We start from the raw sequence: 21,588 nt of genomic DNA on the forward strand, positions 1-21,588 counted from the left end.
TTATTTAGAACAAAATAAAGTTCAAATTGAAGAATTTATTTAAAAAATACACTGCAACTGATCTTACACAAATGGGCAAATACTCTACTTATGAATGTTGTAGTGAAATAAAGTTTAATAAAACTTGAATGACCCATTTTCATGAACAAGGCCTATTTAAAATGTTCAAACCAAAAGTGCAAAACGAAGATCAAAATCAAACATGTCTGGACTAAAATGAATGAAATATAATGTAAAATGACAGTAAAATAATACCTTATAATCATAAAAAGGGGAGGGCCACTGCCTCAAATTACTTTATTATTATTATTATTATTATTTAAAGTAATTAAAATCTTAGTCTACAGCGTTTACGCACGTGCCCTAGTCCTAGTACGCTATTTTGTCACACAGCCTCTCACGATGAAATCTCGCGATATCTGAAACAGTAAGTAGCGCTCCATTTTCCTAGCTCTCGCAGTTAGCACCATTTTGTGATGAATGAGAGGAGTGAGGCCGATAGCGCTGCGGAGTAGAAGTAGATTGGTAGGGTTTTTTTTAGCCAGTTTAGTTGGATATAGCTTTGTTTTTAAGTTCTAAGATATATTTGGAAGAGGGGCAGTAGTTGTACAGTTCTCGGGCGTCAAGTAGAGAAGTTTGAATTTGGTCGAGTCGAGCTAAAGCTACACAGCTAACATATCTACACGAGTCTTTCAGAGAAAAGGTAAGGGTTCAGTATGTCTCACATTTCAAATATAACATTAGATTGGTGAATATGTAAATACGAGCGAGTTTTGTGTGAGTTACGGTGATATTGAAGTACAAGAGCGGTTAACAGTTAGACTGAATTACGTAACGTTAACGTAAATACATCTGCTAGCCGAAACCGGTCAATCTCGTTGTTTCTCCATTATGTTGACTCCTGGTATAAACAACATAATGTTTTAAAACCTACTGAGCATTTTTGACCTTAATTTTAGGGGGGATTTCCCTTACATTAAGAGGGTTCATGTTTGGGGGCCCGTGGCATCTAAAAGATTGAAAGCCCTGATTTAACCTGTCACTGTCCACATGCCATTACATGTTTTAAAAAGTAATATCTTAGTCTGAACCTAAAGTAATCTTGACAAACTATATATCATTGGAAAGCCTAAAGACTTTAGTTTTGATATTTGGTGACTTATTTTTGTAAATATTTTACAAAGCAACTGTAATTTATTAATATGCAAGAAGAGTAGTCATAAGAGTAAGAGTGCGTTCTGACCTTTACCCTGAAATAGTGACGCATTGATGAAATCATGAAAAATCAGTAAAAATCTTTATTCATTTTCATGGAGAGTGTTCAAAAGATAACATCCACTGTATTTTTTTGTCTAAGAGTGTTTTGAATATATATAAAAAAAAATATAATTGTTTTGATGCATTGTGAACTATAACACAAGCCCAGGGTTCTCGTAGTCTTTTATGTGTGTCTTTTGAGGTTGCATTGAAATCAAATACTGCCATACTGACCCTTAATACTTTAGATTGTGACGTCTACTGCATAAATATTGAGAAAAGTATGTAAAGACATGTTTCAAGTCTCTCAAACCATTTATGGAAATGAAGGCGCCCTTAAAAGGTTACTAATGAAGTTTGATGGTAATTTAGTGGAAAAGCTTGGTACTACGCCCAAACAAAATAACTGAAAGCTCATTTTTTGAGATATCAACCTACAATTTGAAACGGAACTTGTTCAGAATTTTGGTTTTGATTTTCTAGCAGTTTTAGAGTAAAACATGATCTGTAAAATATATATATGTTATATAAAATATAAATATTTAAATTATTTTTATATTTTCATAAACTTCCATAACTTTTTTGTTATATAATCTTCATAACCTTTCACTTTTACTATAATCTGCCAAGTGTCTACTTTAAAAAGAGACCAACCTTAAGTCTGTGGACCAAATTTATAACTGTTTAAGTTGGAAATGTCATTTTCACGACTATGCTCAAAAAGTGGAACCGTCAGTTAACAGGTTAAGCAACGTTAGTCAGCTAACTAGATTAACTAGAACTCCAGTCAGTCTGTATTGCCTTTTTTAACATCAGATTTCTCCACTAACTTCCTTGTTTCTCTCTGAGACTTTCACTTTCGTTTCATGCAGTATAGATACCTAACATCTGTATTCTGCTGTTTCTCTCTTACAGAAGAGATCCCTGCAAGTCTGAAGAAACATGAGCGCCCCTTCTTCTCAAAAAGTCGTGCTGAAAAGCACCACCAAGGTGTCCCTGAATCAGCGGTGAGGCGCTACGCATCCTGACAGCATTATCTCAAGGCCAGGGGGAAAAGCATACAGAAATAACTAAGGCATCAAGCCTCAAGACACGTGTACTATGGAGGTCATTGAGGGGGAGACATCAGACCTGACGCGGACGCTAGACCGCCCTCACGGTGTGCGCCGCTCACCCAACATGACCGCGATTACATGATTCAATGTTACAGATCTGATCGCATGCCGTGTTTGGCGAGGTGTCTCTTGTGTAAGCGGCGCACACCTGGAGGTGAGAGGGTAATGGTGAGGTAAACCGACTGCACTGCAGAAGAGCATCCTCAGCCATGGGAATAAGATGATAATGCAGGATGGTGTGTGTGTGTGCCATCCGTGTTTCTTGCCCTCTCTAACACAAAAACACACACACACTCTCTCTCTCCCAGATGAGTTTTTCTGCTCCTCCTCTGCGTTTCTCTCTTTCTCTGGCTGTCTGCAGATTAAGGTGCTCAGTCCGTACCGAGACGTGACCTGTCCCCCCCCAAACCCCCTTCCCTTCTTCTCATCAGAAGCGTCTCTCAGAACAGTGTGTCGGGTCACGGTCTTGGTTGTAAGTGGCTGGGTGCCCAGACACCCCTCTCTAGCCCCGGGTCGACTCACCGCGTGGTGTATACATGTCGGATGATGGTGGCCTGTAAGTGGCAATCACTCAGAAATCTCCCCTGCCTCTTCTCTATCTCTGTCTTCTCTCTAAACCACGTCGTAGACGTTAAAAGCAAAGCAAATATGTTGGGGTGTCTTCACATATAATCGAGAGAGAGAGAGTAAATGAAAGCAGCTGTGGTCTAAGAAGGGCATTCTCTAGAGCTGCGTCCATGCTGTGTGAAATGATTTGATTTGGAACCCTCCTTTCCTCGTATCCCCCTTTCCCTCCTCTCTTTCTCTCTCTCTCTCTCTCTCTGTCCTCCTCCTTCTGTTGTGTCCCAAAAGCTTCACGAACATGCTGAAGAACAAGCAGCCGACAGTGAGTAGCATCCGGGCGAGCATGCAGCAGCAGCACATGGCCAGTGCGAGGAACCGCCGGCTCGCTCAGCAGATGGAGAACAGGCCCTCTGTGCAGGCTGCCCTGCAACACAAACAGGTAAGAGAGGAACATGCACAAAGATGAAATCAGCTGACAGACTGTGCATGAAACAATTGTACTTTTCAGCTGATGAGCACAAGCCTGTTGTTTCATGTTATCCAATCATCTAGGAATTATTTTAGGATAATATTGTAGGTAGTTCAGCCGGACGTACTAAACATTTGCAAATCGTTTGCATGGTTATTTAATGTTGGAGAACAATGTTATGTAACGTTCATGACAATAACAGTAAGACATTACAATCAAAAGACACAAAACTGCAGACTTGCAGGTCAGATCTGGCTTCATTCTGGTATGAAATGGGATGGGGAAAAACAAAGTTGTCGTTTTTTCATGTTGCATATTGTTACAAGAGTTATTTCATGCTGACTTTATAAGTTAGGCATACCACATTTAATTCTATTTAAAGTCAGCCCAGAGAAACGATCATTTTATATGACCCACTTGTAGAGCCTGAAGCAGCGACTTGGGAAGAGCAACATCCAGGCCAGACTGGGTCGTCCCATCGGCCCGCTGATGCCGGGCAACGCCAGAGGACGGGGTTTTCCTGGAGGACTGCGTGGAGCTGGACGAGGACTGCGGGGAAGAGGGAGAGGTGGAGTCATGAGAGGAGCACTCTCTCTTAGAGGTGACACTCTTTACATGTTCTCCAGTGTACTTCTCAGACCACTGTCCTGCAATTAATAAAAACACAGGCTCTAATTATGTTCTGCTGCATTTCTAAATCAGAAGAAGAGATAATTGCATGTATTTCAGTGTATTTTTGCTGAAGTACAATGTTAGTTACTTAACATTTCAGAAGACGGCTGTGCTTCATTTGGAGTTGTCAATCACTGCAGTGCAGCTGGTGCTTTACACTGTTCTTTACACTTGCCCTCTGGACTTCACAGTGTGCTGATTTGGTCTAAGCTGTTGTTTTATGGCTGTTCGGAGACCCTCTGGGTGATAACCGAACGAGACAGCTGAGGCCTGCCTTACTAGTCAACGAGTGTAGATGATCAAAGGGACCTCATCTTGTCATTTACTCAGCTTCTTGTTGTTCCAAATATGTTTGACTTAATTCAGTGGTACATAAGAAGTAAAAAAAAAAATTGGTAAACAGTTTTGGTTCCTATTGTATGGACTCAAAAATAAAATCAAAAACATTCTTCAGAGCATCAGCCTTTATGCTCCACAGAAGTCAGTCAGTCTTACAGGTTTAGAACAACATGAGACCAAGCACACTTTTATAACCCTTTAAAGGAGATCATTTTTGCAGCTGAAATGAATTTAAGTAGTATCTTGGAGTAATTTTGACTCATTGCCGCTCTTGAATTATCTTTCAGTTATTGAGAGAAGTTAACAGTAAAAGAAAAGCCAATTCTTTGCAAGTACTCTCTTGTGGGAAGTATTTTCCCCGTTGATTTTCCTCTGCTGAAAGCATTGTTTGGGTGTGTTAGGTGCCAGTCAGATGAGAGGCAGGGGTGGTCCTGGACGCATGGGTCTTCGTCGAGGCATGCGTCAGCGTGGAGGAGGCGTAGGACGAGGTGCTCTGGGTGGCCGAGGAGCAGCACGTGGAGCAGCTGGAGGAAGAGGTGAGAAGTACCACCAACCAATGAATCAAGGCCTGCCGTTTTGCTCCTATATATATATATAGACCTCAATAAGGAAAAGACGGCTATTGAAACTTCTGTTTTAGTGAGACTTAAAAGTTAGGTTTTTCTGTTTTGTGCTTTCATGCTTAAAGTCTATGTTTGTCTCTCTTAGGCCGCGGGGGTCTGAGAGGTCGTGGAGGGTTTGCAGGAAGGGGTCGTGGACGCGGCAGAGGACGAGGAGCAGGACGACCCATCGTCACACGAGAGCAGCTGGACAACCAGATTGATGCTTACATGTCCAAGACCAAGGGCCATCTGGACGCCGAGCTGGATGCGTACATGTCCCAGGCAGACCCTGAGAGCATGGAGTAACCAGAGACAGCAGCCCCCTGAAGATCTGCAGATAATAGACTGATTGACAAGGTGCACATTCAGTTCCATTAAAGCTGTTGCTCTTCCACACTCCCTGAGAAGACATTATCTTGAAGGTTGTACAAAGTTATGGTTCCATCCCCGTTATCTTTAAAGATTGGTGAGTCGCCACTCGCGTTTGTCTAAACTGAAATCTCTGTATCATCATAAAAGCCTGACCACAGTTCTGAAACACAAGTCCTCTTAGAAAACACTGGGCAATAAAGTGAAGGGAAAAAACATGTTTTTCATTGAACTATAACAGACATTGTGCGTGTTTATTGGCTGAAATTCTGAAAATGTCCCAATGTATGCAGAACTGTAAGCAGGGACATTTGATCGTCTGGTGTTAAAATGTGCTTTATAGAGATGAACAGACTGCCATAATGTTCTACAAATGAAACTGTATTTTTATTATGTTTTAAAGGGGAACTTTTATTCAGTATACACAATCTTAAGGCTTTTTTTGTCTGTCATAAAAGATGTTTAAAAGTATATTGTAACCCACAGCCTTTGTTGTTGTATTTTTTTTTTTTTTTTTTTTTGGCTTCAAATAAATCTTGGCCATAAGATGCATATGCTTCCATTAACTCCTTGAACAATATTATCAACATTAACTTGCTTACAAGCTTCAAATGTTCATTATCTCCACAAGAGGGAGGTATAAAGCTGCGTGTGGCCCGGGTTTTATTTATTTATTTCTAAATAATTTAGATGTGTATAATTAAATGTTTTTGGGGATTATGAATGTGTAGGATGAGTAATGAGAGCTGGGATGTTTGTACTAGTGGCTAACGCTGTTCAATGGTCTATAAATATCAGAAATGATATTAAATGTTTAAACTCGGAGGTTGATCCAAAGTGTTTTTTTATAACGTCGTCAAATAGTAATCATAAGGTCCTAATGCCTTTTTTATTATAGATAAAAAAGATGTATTGCTTAATTTACAATTTAAAAAAACAACAAGGAGCAAGGATGAAACCAAAGTTGCAGTCGATGAAGACATAAACAAAGAAAAATCTTAAATCTATCACTTGTATAAAAATAGCAATTCGCAGATTATAAAATTACAACGATAACTATTTCACGACTCGAGCCTCTTCAAAACGGAACTGACGTCTTGGGGGCTGACGTTGACAGGGCACCATGGAAACACGCTTATGCGCTGACGCTCGCTCCAGCGTCCGGTCAGAAGCAGTTGTGCGGTGGAGATTGAGCGCGTTCCGATCCTGCGAGCGGAGATTTGCAAATTACAGCATTACTCTGCGCTGTACATATGTAAAATACTATAACCGCGTTACTGAGCATTTGTCGTTTCGTTCGTGCGTTTCATTATTTTATATAAAAAACATTTGCTTCACGGCTGAAAAGTTGAGGCTGCACAGCGCGAGCGAGATGATGCTTGAATCCATTGAAGTTATAGGTGAGTGAGTCTGAGTATTCAGTTCTTCAGATTGCATAGACTAGACATAATAACCTACTGCTTCAGGGCACTGAAGTGGGTATTTAATTAAAACGAGACTCATTAGAATTAATTACTGAGACTTCATGCTTGCATCTAAGTTACTGCTATACTACTTAAAACTAATTGTAAAAATGACTCCAGGAAATAAAATGAGTTAACTTTTTTCGTGTCCTATGCATTGGCATGTTTAGTGTATCCAATTGTACTTTATGCATGCTCCATCATCGAAAGGAGCCCTAAAGATCTTAACATAGACGGACAGTTGTATGTGCTTCTTCACTAGTTTGGCTCTCTGGTGCTGAGGCTGTGGTGCTTCTACTTCAGTGCACCTGACAGAGCTGTTCTCTCTGATAAGGCCTTGGATCATTTCACACAGGCACGTGGACTATTGGGGCCTTGTGTGCCACAGAGTTGCCTGACGTAACACAGATATATTATATGTATCCTTGGTCTATCCTCCTGAGATGATGGAGTAACAAATTACAGTATTACAGTACAATTATTCATTTAGAAGATGATTTCAGCGGATGACGGGATTACGAAAGCTTGCAGGATCATTCAATGCAGAGCATGACTGTCAAGCAGTACCTGTCGTGCTGAATGGGGAATAGTATTTGTTTTGCTCTCAAATAGGATTAGCCTGGTCTGTGAAGTGAACTCACTAGACTGCTTCCAACATGCTTCATTTCACTGTGCAGTTCGGATCTGTTTCTCGTCTTTTGTTGGAGTCAAGGTTAAGTGGGTGAAGGATATTTTGTTTCAAGGGAAATGGGGACGCAACACTGAAATGACAATTGCAGGACTGGTCTCAAGTTTAAGAACAGCAGTATTTCCATTTCTTGAAATTCCACCTGGTGCACTGTTATCCCATCCTAATAAACTTTGATATTGTCATGGCAAAAACGTGTTCTTAGCAGAGATGTATAAAGTACTAGAGACCCAGACTTGAGTAAAAGTACAAGTTCTCTATCAAAAAAATGACTTGAGTAGAAGTTGAAGTGCTCTTTAAGCACCACACTTAAGTAGAAGTACTAAAGTATTCAACATTTTTTGTACTTAAGTATTGCAAGTAGTCTATTTGAAAATTTACTACTCAAGTACTGAAAGTAAAAGTACAAGTATTGTGTTATGTAGTTATTAAAGAAAGTAGTCAAAAGTTTGAACATATTGTTTTTACTATTTCAAATGATTAACCTAAAGGACAATCACAATTCCTTTGACTATAACTTTTTGTTAACAAAAAACAGATTAAAGGGTTAGTTCGCCCAATTTGCAAAATTATGTCATTAATAACTTACCCTCATGTTGTTTTAAACCCGTGAGACCTTCGTATATCTTCAGAACACAGTTTAAGATATTTTAGATTTAGTCCGAGAGCTCTCAATCCCTCCATTGAAGCTGTGTGTACGGTATACTGTCCATGTCCAGAAAGGTAAGAAAAACATCATCAAAGTAGTCCATGTGACATCAGAGGGTCAGTTAGAATATTTTGAAGCATCGAAAATACATTTTGGTCCAAAAATAGCAAAAACTACGACTTTATTCAGCATTGTCTTCTCTTCCGTGTCTGTTGTGAGAGAGTTCAAAACAAAGCAGTTTGTGATATCCGGTTCGCGAACGAATCACTCGATGTAACCGGATCTTCTTGAACCAGTTCACCAAATCAAACTGAATCATTTTAAACGGTTCGCGTCTCCAATACGCATTAATCCACAAATGACTTAAGCTGTTAACTTTTTTAATGTGGCTGACACTCCCTCTGAGTTCAAACAAACCAATATCCCGGAGAAATTCATTTACTCAAACAGTACACTGACTGAACTGCTGTGAAGAGAGAACTGAAGATGAACACCGAGCCGAGCCAGATAACGAACAACAGACTGACTCGTTCACGAGTCAAGAAAACTGATCTATATATATATAACTTACTGTATATTATAGATTAGTGGTCAAGAACCGTTTCTGTCAGACGCGTCCGATTCGAGAATCGAGGAGCTGATGATACTGCGCATATGTGATTCAGTGTGAAGCAGACCGACACACAGAGCGTCTGAACCGAACTGATTCTTTTGGTGATTGATTCTGAACTGATTCTGTGCTAATTTTATGAGCCCAGGTAATAGTGATGGGGTTTATGGCTCTTTGAGGGGATCCGGATCTTCGCGATCCGTTCCTTTCAAAGAGCCGTTCAAAAGCTTTTTTTTTGGTTTGGCTCTTTTTAAATATTTAGTCAGTTTTAAGAAGCCAGCTTGGGGGCATCTCAGTTTATCCTGGAAATAATCACTGGGAGGAATGATGAGGTGAGATTTGTAGTCAAATAATTAAAACTCAGATATCACACACCAATATCTGAGTTTGAATTATTCTGAAATATTGATTATTACCTCATTTGTCACGTGTGGACTATATTCCATAGGGTTGCACAAATCCCTCTGCTTAGACAGTGACATCACTATTTTGGATTTACCTTTAGTACAAAGTGTGTGTGTGTGTGTGTGTGTGTGTGTAAAGCTACGTTGACTTATGTTATTCATACAATACCTACTCAAATAAACATAAAAAATAAAGCCGGCTGCAATGAATTTCTGTGCAAAACAGCTTTTACTACAAACACTTTCACACAAGAACATTGTTATCACACAAGAACATTTTGATAGAAAACAAAAAATATTTAAAGTAGATAAAATTAGAATAAATAAAATGGAAATGTCTACATACTACATACTATTACTACTGTAAACTTTGCAAATAGGACATCAGCCCCTTCAAGTCAATGAACAATAACAAAGTGGGCTGCAATGAACATGCACAACTAATAACTAATATCATCACACTATAAAGGGTTGGTCTGCGCTGGGTGCGCCCCTCCCCCTATAACTGTTCTGTCTCGCGGAGGAGCTCATTTGTGTGCATCTGTGTGAAATACACATAGGAAAAAAGAACGACAGAAACAGACATCCCAACCTGCAAAAAGTCAGGGAGTTTCAGGGAGGTAACCCCCCCCCCCCCCCCAGCCTTCCCTGCGCTTAGCCGCCCTAACATGTTGTGGTCCCTAAAGGATATAAAAGCATAAAATATTATTTCTATGAGCTATAGGCCTATGTAATTATTCGTTAATAATTATGGTAATAATTAATAGTTAATAGTTAATAATATGTTTTCATGTAGCCTTGGCAACTAGCCTGAATAATATGCAGATGAAATGAAACTTGTCAACTCACCTCAACATGCCTTTTGCAATCATATAACCCGCCATGGGCAATGCTTGAGCAAGACTGTCATTATGTTTGACACCTATAAGGGGTACACTTTCGTGTAGTCTGCCGTAAAATGTGTCTTATACTTTTTTTGTTTTGTGGCACTCTCCCTCTGCAATGGTGCTCCTGTTTCTAGATAGACATAACTAATTAATTTTGTTCGGGACTCAGGAGTAGAGATAAAAGCCCGCCCACACTGACAATTGATTGGTTGATTTGCAGAAACAGTCCAATCAGGATGCTCTCTGTCTTACATGCGCTTCGCACACACGCACATTAGCACACACACGCAAGGACTCTCGCTCCCTCTCCCTCTCTGCCGTGCGTGCGCTACACGGTTTGAAACACAGTATCTGTTTCGCATGCGCGCTTTTGCTCGCTCGGTCTAGATTCCGGGAGATTTTAACTAATTTGCGGGTCTCAGGGAGCCGCTTTCAATAAACGGGAGACTCCCGGAACTTCCGGGAGACTTGGGATGTCTGCAGAAAAAACGGCTCCCCTCCAGCCGCGATTCGGCTCCCATCGTTCATGTTTATGAGCCGTTCAAAAGAATCGGTTCGTTTGCGAACGTCACAACTCTACCAGGTAAACCGAAGGCTTGCAGTCAACGCCAATGACGCCATAACGTCGAGCGCAAAAGAACCGGTGAACTGTTTTCTTCAACTGGTTTATTGAATCGAACTGTCAGAAAGAACTACTGGTGATTCGAAAACCGATGCAACCGGTTCTTGACTCGTGAACGAGTCATTATCTGGCTCGGCTCGGTGTTCATCTCTCTCTTCACAGCAGTTCAGTCAGCACGCGCAGTCTTCTTGATTCGCTCAATGATGTGCCAGCTTCATCAAACCTGCCATCTACAGTTATGTTTGTAATGGAATGATTCCTAACATTTTTATAATTGTAACGAGTAACGATGCAGCACATAAAAAAAATATCGGAGTAAAAGTATTAAACTCATCGAAAATATGTACTGAAGTAAAAGTGGAAGTAGGAGAAAAAAATAATACTCTAGTATAGTACAGATACCGCCTTTTAGTACTTAAGTACAGTGAAGTAGTTCTACTTACGTTACTATACATCTCTGGTTTTTAGGTCCCTTAGCAATATAATATTACAGAGTAGTATAGAGGTCGTAGTACTCAAGACCAAACTGTAGAGTTTCATTGTCTTGGTTTTGTCATGATCCCAGCATCATTTGGACTCAAACTTAACTCAGATGCAGCCTGCTTCTCAGCACAGACCTGACTCAAACTTGACCCTCTTCCAGTCTCGGTTTTGATTTTGGTGTGACCCTCTTCTGGTCTCAAACTTGACTCAGATGCAACTTTCTTCTGGTCTCAAAATTGACTCGAACGCAGCCCTCTTCTGGTCTCAAACTTGACTCAGATGCAACTTTCTTCTGGTCTCAAAATTGACTCGAACGCAGTCCTCTTCTGGTCTCAAACTTGACTCAGATGCAACTTTCTTCTGGTCTCAAACTTGACTCAGATGCAACCTTCTTCTGGTCTCAAACTTGACTCAGATGCAACCTTCTTCTGGTCTCAAACTTGACTCAGATGCAACCTTCTTCTGGTCTCAAACTTAACTCAGATGCAACTTTCTTCTGGTCTCAAACTTGACTCAAATGCAACCTTCTTCTGGTCTCAAACTTGACTCAGATGCAACCTTCTTCTGGTCTCAAACTTGACTCAGATGCAACCTTCTTCTGGTCTCAAACTTGACTCGAACGCAGCCCTCTTCTGGTCTCAAACTTGACTCAGAGGCAACCTTCTTCTGGTCTCAAAATTGACTCGAACGCAGCCCTCTTCTGGTCTCAAACTTGACTCAGAGGCAACCTTCTTCTGGTCTCAAACTTGACTTGAACGCAGCCCTCTTCTGGTCTCAAAATTGACTCGAACGCAGCCCTCTTCTGGTCTCAAACTTGACTCAGAGGCAACCTTCTTCTGGTCTCAAACTTGACTCGAACGCAGCCCTCTTCTGGTCTCAAAATTGACTCGAACGCAGCCCTCTTCTGGTCTCAAACTTGACTCAGAGGCAACCTTCTTCTGGTCTCAAACTTGACTCGAACGCAGCTCTCTTCTGGTCTCAAACTTGACTCAAATGCAACCTTCTTCTGGTCTCAAACTTTACTCAGATGCAACCTTCTTCTGGTCTCAAACTTGACTCAGATGCAACCTTCTTCTGGTCTCAAACTTGACTCAGATGCAACCTTCTTCTGGTCTCAAACTTGACTCAGATGCAACCTTCTTCTGGTCTCAAACTTAACTCAGATGCAACCTTCTTCTGGTCTCAAACTTGACTCAGATGCAACCTTCTTCTGGTCTCAAACTTGACTCGAACGCAGCCCTCTTCTGGTCTCAAACTTGACTCAGATGCAACCTTTTTCTGGTCTCAAACTTGACTCGAACGCAGCCCTCTTCTGGTCTCAAACTTGACTGAGATGCAACCTTCTTCTGGTCTCAAACTTGACTCGAACGCAGCCCTCTTCTGGTCTCAAAATTGACTCGAACGCAGCCCTCTTCTGGTCTCAAACTTGACTCAGAGGCAACCTTCTTCTGGTCTCAAACTTGACTTGAACGCAGCTCTCTTCTGGTCTCAAACTTGACTTGAACGCAGCCCTCTTCTAGTCTTAAAATTGACTCGAACGCAGCCCTCTTCTGGTCTCAAAATTGACTCGAACGCAGCCCTCTTCTGGTCTCAAACTTGACTCAAACGCAGCCCTCTTCTGGTCTAAAACTTGACTCGAAGTGACCCTCTTCTGATCTCGGACTTGGCTCAAATGGCGCTTTTCCACTGTGTGATATGACTTGGCTCGGTACGGTTCAGTACAGTATGGCACGGCTCGACTCGGTTTGCATTTCCACTACAGTTTAGTACTGCTTTAGAGTGGTAGGGATTATTTACATGTTTTTGTTGCGCCGCATCTACTGCCCCGAAACGTGAAAAACGTTTTAATTCGTCGCCCCATAAAGCTTTCGCTGGATCTGCTTATCTGCTATCAATGAGAGGAATGTCTGTACTTCCTCAACAGACAACGAAACAGCAATTTTTTGGTTGTTAAAAAAGGTGCGCTCATTCAAAATGGTTGCATTCGATCCTTTGCTGACTGTGCTGATTTAAATCTAGTGGTTCTTTTGTGTTTGTTCAGTTCAGTCAAGTTCAGTGACGCAGGTAGTGATGTTTCTTTCCTGCAAATCCGTGATCAGCAGAGTTTACACGTAATGTTTCAGTAATGGTATGGTTCACTTGGCACCTCAACTGAGGTGGTATTAAAAAAATACCTTGTACTGTACCCTCCAAAAGTGAACTGTACCGTGCCGTACCATGCAGTGGAAAAGCGCCAAAAGGCCTGGAATTGAATGAGCTGGTCTCAACTACAAGGCAGTAATTTACTGTGGTACATCCTTAAGTATATATCGTATATGAATATTGTTTTTTTTTTGTTGTTGTTTCATTTCCTTCCAGAACGGCTTCATTGGCCAGAGATGGAAATGTCTAAGAGTTGTGTCCTAAGTCCGATGGAGAAGCCTGTGAGCCCCAGTCAGCTGCATCTGGAGCACATATCCTCTGGTGTTCTGAAGGACCTGTTTAACACAGCCACCAGCAGCTACAACACACTGCTGCAGAAAGAGTCAGATGCTCAGGAGAGCCCTAAACACTCCTCCTACAAGTGCCCCAAAAGAGTCTCCACGGCAAGGCATCCCAACAGACCCTTGCCGACTCTTGCGCCTCTAACAATGAGTGGACTGGCCTTTGGTTGCAGAGACAGCAGGCATTCTCAGTCTGTGTTCTCCTGTTTCTCCACCAGCAGTTCCAAGCAAACTAATAGCATCACCGTGCTGGGCAGTGCCATCCGCCTGGCCCCCGGCCCCATCCCCAGGCCAAAAAACTGCTACCCGGCCAGCACCAAACTCCCACAGCTGTCCAGAGTGCTCCCTGCTACTCGTGATGGAGAGAACTCAATAAAAAAGCTATGCATCCTCACTGCCATAAAGCCGTCTAATGTGGAGAAAGAGAAGGCCAGGTTTTTCAAATCAGAATTTAAATGCAACCCTCAGTTTGAGTACAACAACCCTTTGCCTCCACAAGTACTAGCAAAGCACAGCACCGCTTCAGACCGCTTCCTCACACAGGTGAGTGTCCATACCTGATGAGAAGCGCATTGCGTGTCTAGTAGAGCTGAAACAACGAATCGATTTAATCGATTAAAATCGATTATTAAAATAGTTGTCAACTAATTTAGTCATCGATTCGTTGCTAAATAACTTTTATTTGCCGTAAGCGGCTCATTTCGTGCATATTTCAAATCTGCGGTGACCAAAGTGTGGCAGTAATGAGCCACCGGAGGTTTTACTCAGCCAGTACAAAAGGAGAAGTAGCGAATAGCCAATAGCTGGCCTTGTTTTATGTCACGTGCTTCCCGAACAGTGTCTCTGCAGCCATAGACATCATATGATGTCTATGTCTGCAGCATTCAGCGTGATGTGGGAGTACTTTACATTGAGCCTTTAAAAAAGAAGAGTAACCTGTAAACTCTGCACTACTGCACTGTTTAAGGGGACGTTCACATATCGCGTCTTTTGCACGCTCAAGTTCGTTATTTCCAACACCGCACCGCATCGAGTTAAAAACATTTCAACTTTTCAGAATGCAGCAACCGCACCGCGGGTCATGTGACAAGAACTAACCAATCAGCTTCATCCTTTCCCGTAACGTTAAAAGCTCAGTCAAGATGAAAGGAACAGCTGATCATAGTTGTATATGGATTTCCATTTTGAAATAAATTTAGTAGCAGAGCTACTGCAAGCGATTTTTTGAGCTGCAAATCCATTTATCCTTTGCTGAAATTTCCGCGTCTTCAAGGAGAGAGCGCGTCATGGTTGCTTAGCAAAGGCAGACGCCTCAGGGGCGCTTCTGCGCGAGCGCTTTGGAAAGAAGGAGAAAGCGGTGCGCCTAGCGTTTTCCACGCGTTTTTAGGCGCGATTTGTGAACGGCCCCTAAGACTTTCATTTGTGCAGATTCTCCAGTACAATGTTGTTTGCAAATGTTTAGTCAAAAAAGCTGATAACATTGCTTTTTAACAGTTAACATTTAAAGCTTTACAAACATGTTCTGTGATCAGTTTGTCGTTTACCAGTTCAAAATTCAGTCGTGCAACCTAATTATGACTGAATGAGAGAGGTAAATGTTTAAAGATATTTGAAATGCACTTTTTTTTCTAAGTATTATTCACTGCTCTTTTTCACACAGCAGGTTTTTTGTGTGTGTCCTATTTTTTTTTCTGGACAACCTTCTGATGGATTTTACTTTAAATTGTGAGTTCCATTCAGGTTTCATGCCATTGGCACTTTTTTTGAAGGATTGTTTACAATTTCAAGGCAAAAGCTATAAAGCTTTTTCCCAGTAAATAATAAAATACAATGCACTGCAATTTTATTCTGTTTTATCCTTATTCTTCGTGAAAATATGTTCTGAAAGATTCCTTAATAAGCTTTGTTCGGGATGTTAAACTACTTTAGGAGGTCTAAGGACTGACATGGTGAAAACGTTATTTGAAATCTCCTTGTGAAATTTGCTAGAGTATGGGTCAGTGTTCTGATTGCAGAAGAGTTTGACAAGGGATTACTAACACAATAAAACAACTCCAGGTATATTTTTGATGAGGATATGATAGTGCAAAATGGTTAAAATCTCTTAAATCTATGCTGAATGATAAAGACCATTTATTAATAATTTACTTGGGGAAAAAATGGAAAAAACTAAAATATAAGTACATAAACCGATTAATCGATTAATCGTAAAAATAATCGACAGATTAATCGATTATCAAAATAATCGTTAGTTGCAGCCCTAGTGTCTAGAACAATTCATAAAACATGTATAGCACGACTTAGCTGGGGCTGTTTTGTTTTCATTTTATTGCACGCTGCATTGCTTTAAAAAGGACTTTGGAGAGAATTAGCAAATGTACATAGAAATTCGGCCATGTTTGTCTTAGAGCTGACCTTGACTGAACCTGGTTTAAGAGCTTGAAGTCACAGCAAATCTGCCCTCAAGGTTTCCATTTGATTCTCTCTCACGATTGGCCACATTTAGCGTTCATTTGCCTTCATCCTTTTTTGTGCTGAAATCTTCTCTAAGGTTTTGTGTCAGTTATTTTCATTCACACCCCATAATCCAGCTCCTGGGGGGCTGCAGTTCCTATCCTCCTTTAACACACATACCAGTTTGCAAATAATCCCTAAGAACTTGATTAGATGGATCAGATGTGTTTAATTAGGCTTGAAACTAAACTCTGCAGGGCCGTGGTCCTCCATGAAATGGGTTTGAATTGGCAGTCCTGCTGTTCAACCTGGATTAAGATAGAAACAGGTGCTTTAAAAACACAATCAGACAAATAAACCTCCTTGAGTTCATCAATTCAATTTAATTCAATTTCCTGCTAGCTATTAACAGAGCCAACACTGTGAGAGCAACAGAGAGCACTTTGTACAGGGCATCAGAGATCCTATAATAGTTTTCCTGGCCTAAAAAAGCCAACAAAAACAACATACCAAGTTATATTTTATCAGAGAGTTGGATAATGTTTAAATGAACGTATAGCAGGATATAGTGGCTGTTTTAGAGCTTTGTGTGCTGCAGCAAAGGAGAAATGCATTCATTTCAGTCCATTATATTGATTATCTCAGAGTGCCGAGCTCACTGTGGATCAGCCTCAAGCATATCCTGACATATCACAAATCAGTTTTCATACATCCACACTGCACCAAAGCCAATGGCCTAGTTATTCACTGAGGTCTGTACATTCATGACAACAATTGAGCGTTATTCTCAGCTATGCCTCTGCATTACACAGCCAGAGTTTATCTCAAAGCACAAACAGGCCCAAATATCAGTCCTACTATCGTACATTTCTACACAAGGAAACCTTATTGGAATAATTGGGAAGTCAACATATAAAAATACATGAGCTATTTAATATTTAAAGTATTGTAAAGTAAAACATTTATATTAGAATCAAAAATCTAAAATGCTATCTGTTTTAAAAAGAATGAACCCTGGCATAAACAAAAAACTATTTTTGCTGTGCTGAATTTGTAAAAGTTGTCTTCTATTGCTCATCTTTAATTTTTTTTATTTTATTTTATTTTTTTTCTCCTCACTTTCCTAATGTTATGCTGTATTTTTTCCTCAATTTCCTGTCGTCCTGTTCTGTCTACCCCATTGTATGTATGCAGTGTATGTATGGACAGGTTGATGGCTAATTTCGCTGGTACTTGTGACTAGTGACAATAAAGGGTTACTACTTAAGTGTTTGCTGTGGTCTCAGGCTGTGCGCATCATGGAGTTGGCCGTGCAGAAATACGGCTCCTATGAGAAGTTTGAACAGGCTACTGGAGGAAACCTCCTCACCAAGAGCCGCATCTGGTACCATGTCAAAAAATACATGGAGAAGGAAGGATGCATGGGAGAGGTGAGACAGCGAAACCATCACATAGAAGCGTTATGTATATTCACAGTTAATATTCGCTTTTAATTCAACCAAAGAGAATCTCATGAACATCAAAAAGTAGAGAAAAATACAAAATAATGATACGTTTGTGGTCAGTATGATTTAAGTCTCTTATGCTCACCAAGCTTTATTAAAATATATATTAAAAATATTATTACAAAATAAAAAAACTGTTCTGTTTGAATCTATTTTAAAATATAATGTATTCCTGTGATCAAAGCTGAATTTTCAGCATCATTCCTCCAGTCTTCAGTGTCACACGATCCTTCAGAAATCAGTATAATTGGATGATTTGCTGCTGTTACTGATCCCAGTCTTTTGAATGGTAGTGTAGTTGATTGATATTTTTATTATTGTGAGAGCTTTCTAACAATTGAATGTAGAAATTCCTCTGTCTCTGCAGATTGTGGTTAATCTTACTGATGACCTCCTGTCCAGAGCGTCTATGACTGTGGTGAACGGCAGACCTACACTCACCATTAACATCTCTACTGCCAGAGAGCAGTGGCTGGAGGGGATGCTGAGGCACGAAATCGGTGCGTGTTTGTCTGTGTCAGCATCTCACAGTCCGTTGAGTCTCCTATTAGAGAACTATTCAAGTCTTACACGATCCACCAGCTCCGGTCTCTTGTGTTCTGTACTTTGGATAATGTCTCGGTCACCCCAGGAAAATCAGCCGTCCATGTCGGCAACAGCTTGTGTTCCTGCTGTCAGGGACTGTTACACCCTGAGCGTATCAGAGCTCAGTGTCAGGCCCCCAGTAATTACACTCCCACGCTGTGTGTTCTCTCTCCTTCACTTTCTCACTGTCTCTGTCTGTTCAGAAACCAGGGGTTGGCTGCTGGAGACAAGACCTGGCAACTATTGCCAATGTTTTGGTAAAGATATGTTCAGTAGTCACAAGCGAGTCCCTTGTGAAAAAGAAGTGTGGTTAAATGTATTATTAGTGTACTTCAAATATTAAAAGTGCATTTAAACTCTTCAAGTTTACTTAAAGAGAGACTTTCATGACTTTCTTAACACTTAAGTACATTTTTCAAATTGCAAGTTTAATTTAAAGTAAATTTTAAATAATTGTTTTAAGAATCTTTTGTCATGCTTTAAATAATTGATGTGTTGACTAACAGACTAAAGCACATGTATATGAAATGACATAAAAAGATGAACTTAAGTCCTACTTAAGTGGGGCAAAAAAGCTAATTGCATTTGATACACATTTAAACTATTATACAATTTCATTTTTATTGTGGTTCGCATTCAGTTTAGCATCTTACGTTTAGTCTATTCTTTTAAAGTATATCATATTACAGTATATTTAAGTATACTTATATTTTTTATAAAAAAAATACTTTTTAAAAGTATACTAAAGCGTAACTTTAGTATGCTAAAAGGATATCACAAGAAGTGTGACAATGGCTTGTAATCATGAATGAGTTGAGCTGCTTTATTTAATTCAAGCGTCGTCTACACACCATTTCATTTATTTATTACAAATAACACATGAATCCACAAATTATTCATAGTTATTATAGTGGTTATAAATTCTGATTGACTTTGATCTTCTGGTATGAATTAATGAATCCAGATTGTTGTGATTTGGTTGCTTAAGCAAACGCACCTTCATCTTTCGTGCAGGTACACACTACTTCCGTGGCATCAACAACAGTCACCAGCCGTGGAGCAGCGGTGGCGGCAGGAAGAAACACGGTCTGCGGCCCATCAACCCCACTGAGGAGGGTCTGGCCAGCATCCACAGCGTGCTCTTCCGCAAGGACCCCACCCTGTGGCGCGCCGCCCTGCTCTACTACACCGTCTACCAGGCCAGCCGCATGTCCTTCTCACAGCTGTTTCACAACCTGGGCCGGTTTGTCCACGACCCCAACACACGATGGGACTACTGTGTCAGAGCCAAACGAGGACAGACCGACACAGCACTGCCAGGTACAGCACTTCCTCCTGAGTATTGGTCAGCCTACATCGACTTTCTGATGCCGATATCTTATAGAGGAGTGTGGCTGAAGACCGATATAAAGAAAATATATATTTGATATCACACTGTTAAATGTAAAAGATTTTTTTTAAAAACCTGCATACAAATTGCTCATATGTGTTTTACATAATATTTACTACATTTGTAAATTATTAAAATTCAAACATTTTTTTTAACTTGATAAATTTTTACTGTGAAGTAAAAGTATTTATTTAAATGGCAATGATTCTATATTACAGTATTTTTCACAAATAAAGCAATTGTTACAAATATGAATAAAAAGAAAGGAAAACAATGTAACCAGCTATTTCTAAACAGAGCTGATATAAAAAAAAAAATGCTGTTTATCAACAGATATATCGGTTTATCGGCAATATATCGGTCAACCACTATTCCTGATTCTCAGACTTAATGACTTAGAGAGTTATCATTGTGTTTATGCATGTAAATAATCCAATATTTTTGTCATTAAGGTTGTTTCAGTAAAGACCAGGTTTATCTAGATGGCATCCTGAAGATCCTCAGGCACAGAGACAAGATTGACTTCCAGCTGCTTATGGCTCTGGGCAAGGTCAGTTTGAAGTCAACATGTTTAAATGCACAGAGTGTTACTTTACTGACACACTTTATTTTTAGCTTGTCTTTTTTGATGCATAATGAATCGAAATGTAACCAAAATCACAATATTCAATTAAGTATTTACAAATTTTTGACATGAAACTCTAGATGATGCAGACCAATCAGGGTTACCAGTAACTTACCCAATAGCTTTCCGAGGGTTTTTCCAAGGGGATCCTCCAGTAAAATTCGCATTCCAGGGGATAAATCTTATGTCATTGTGATTGTGTTAACCCGCAAAAATGAAAAACAACCCGTGCCAACAGTGTTAAAGTAGCCCAATTCTGCAGGAAAATCGCAGACTTGGCAACACTGATGCCAACAGGTTCTAATTTAGTCTGATATAATCACATCATTATTCACACAGTACAGCTGTTTGGTTTCTTTTTACATCAGCAGCCAATGAGCGTGCTGCTCAACATTATTGTGTAACATTATTATACTTGGCTAGTGCTCGCTGGAGCAGTTCAGCGCACTTCAGAAACCCTCCACCTTCCCCAGCTCCACCTGTATAGATCTGCTACAGGGTGATTTCATCTATATTATATGCGCAATTTATTTCATATATGTTATTTGAGCAGCAGGAGTATTTCCTACATGCTCACAACAGCATATATATATTATCATGCTAAAATGACAAAAAGGGCTGCATGATAAGATCCATGCAATATTTAATGCACATCTTGTCAGTAAAGCCGGTTCTGTAATCAGCAGTAAATCTCCACCACCTGCACGCTTTCACATGGAGCAGCATTAACTCCACAGACTTGCGCCCTAATCATGGAGCCCTATTTTTACTCTGTGTGTGTGTGTGTGTGTGTGTGTATTGTGCAGGTGTCATATGAGGACGTGGAGCGTCTGAAGAGTCTGGCTCTGCTGGAGCATGTGCGGATTCCTCACTTCCTGCAGGACCAAGCGCGCTATACAGAGCAGCTTCATAAAATCATGGAGGTCAACCAGTTAACCGATGAGGAGCTGTGCACACTTATCTGAACTTATGTGACCTCCGACCACCAGCATGATTCTCACAAAGCCTGTCCAGGTCATACATTACCATTCATAAATAAAAAAAATAAAACATGTCCAGGTCATATTTCACTAAAAACGAAAGAAAGAAAGATTAAATTACTTTTTGCATAAAAAAATAACCTATTTTTAGAAGCATTAAATATTTTTTATATTTGAGACTTAGGTAGGGCTGCCCCCTAATAGTCAACTAACCATTAGAGTTATAGTCGATCAATATTTTATAAATCGCTTAGTTGCAGGAAATAAAAAATCCAAAGGAAGTGGCGAAGTCACGTAGTCTGTGACGGACAGATTATTAACAGCTGGTCTATGTGGTAATTACAGTACATCGGTCAGGACATCCAAACGCTTG

The 21,588-nt window shown here is 40.3% G+C and overlaps 2 protein-coding genes across 3 annotated transcripts; both read left to right on the forward strand.

Annotated features, from left to right (window-relative positions):
• The first annotated feature begins 449 nt into the window (after positions 1–449).
• Positions 450–5,937, forward strand: LOC132104475 (chromatin target of PRMT1 protein-like). Of its 2 annotated transcripts, none has more exons than XM_059509962.1 (6): positions 450–703; positions 2,173–2,545; positions 3,225–3,375; positions 3,829–4,006; positions 4,818–4,952; positions 5,125–5,937. In XM_059509962.1, the coding sequence occupies exons 2-6, from the start codon at positions 2,451–2,453 to the stop codon at positions 5,322–5,324; spliced, it is 759 nt and encodes a 252-aa protein (XP_059365945.1). In that variant the 5' UTR covers positions 450–703; positions 2,173–2,450; the 3' UTR covers positions 5,325–5,937. The 2 variants fall into 2 exon arrangements, with proteins under 2 accessions (XP_059365945.1, XP_059365946.1); XM_059509963.1 differs by having other exon boundaries at positions 451–703; positions 2,173–2,264.
• A 597-nt stretch (positions 5,938–6,534) lies between these two features.
• matcap2 (microtubule associated tyrosine carboxypeptidase 2) lies at positions 6,535–21,384 on the forward strand. Its single transcript, XM_059509964.1, has 7 exons — positions 6,535–6,787; positions 13,552–14,219; positions 17,417–17,560; positions 18,003–18,135; positions 19,235–19,540; positions 20,063–20,160; positions 21,042–21,384. Exons 1-7 carry the CDS (start codon positions 6,760–6,762, stop codon positions 21,198–21,200), a joined length of 1,536 nt encoding a protein of 511 aa, XP_059365947.1. The 5' UTR covers positions 6,535–6,759; the 3' UTR covers positions 21,201–21,384.
• Positions 21,385–21,588: the final 204 nt, after the last annotated feature.

This window comes from Carassius carassius, chromosome 25 (genome assembly GCF_963082965.1).
Source record: "Carassius carassius chromosome 25, fCarCar2.1, whole genome shotgun sequence".
In the NCBI taxonomy this organism is placed as follows: Eukaryota; Metazoa; Chordata; class Actinopteri; order Cypriniformes; family Cyprinidae; genus Carassius; species Carassius carassius.

What these genes read in the sequence shown, in the direction of transcription:
- LOC132104475 (XM_059509962.1), top strand. Translation starts at nt 2,451, where the DNA reads ATGATTCAATGTTACAGATCTGATCGCATGCCGTGTTTGGCGAGGTGT. An exon ending in GGTGAGAGGGTAATGGTGAG is followed by an intron (nt 2,546 to 3,224) that starts GTAAACCGACTG and finishes GTGTCCCAAAAG; the next exon opens with CTTCACGAACATGCTGAAGA. An exon ending in AGGAGCACTCTCTCTTAGAG is followed by an intron (nt 4,007 to 4,817) that starts GTGACACTCTTT and finishes TGGGTGTGTTAG; the next exon opens with GTGCCAGTCAGATGAGAGGC.
- matcap2 (XM_059509964.1), top strand. Translation starts at nt 6,760, where the DNA reads ATGATGCTTGAATCCATTGAAGTTATAG. An exon ending in CAGACCGCTTCCTCACACAG is followed by an intron (nt 14,220 to 17,416) that starts GTGAGTGTCCAT and finishes CTGTGGTCTCAG; the next exon opens with GCTGTGCGCATCATGGAGTT. An exon ending in AGGAAGGATGCATGGGAGAG is followed by an intron (nt 17,561 to 18,002) that starts GTGAGACAGCGA and finishes CTGTCTCTGCAG; the next exon opens with ATTGTGGTTAATCTTACTGA.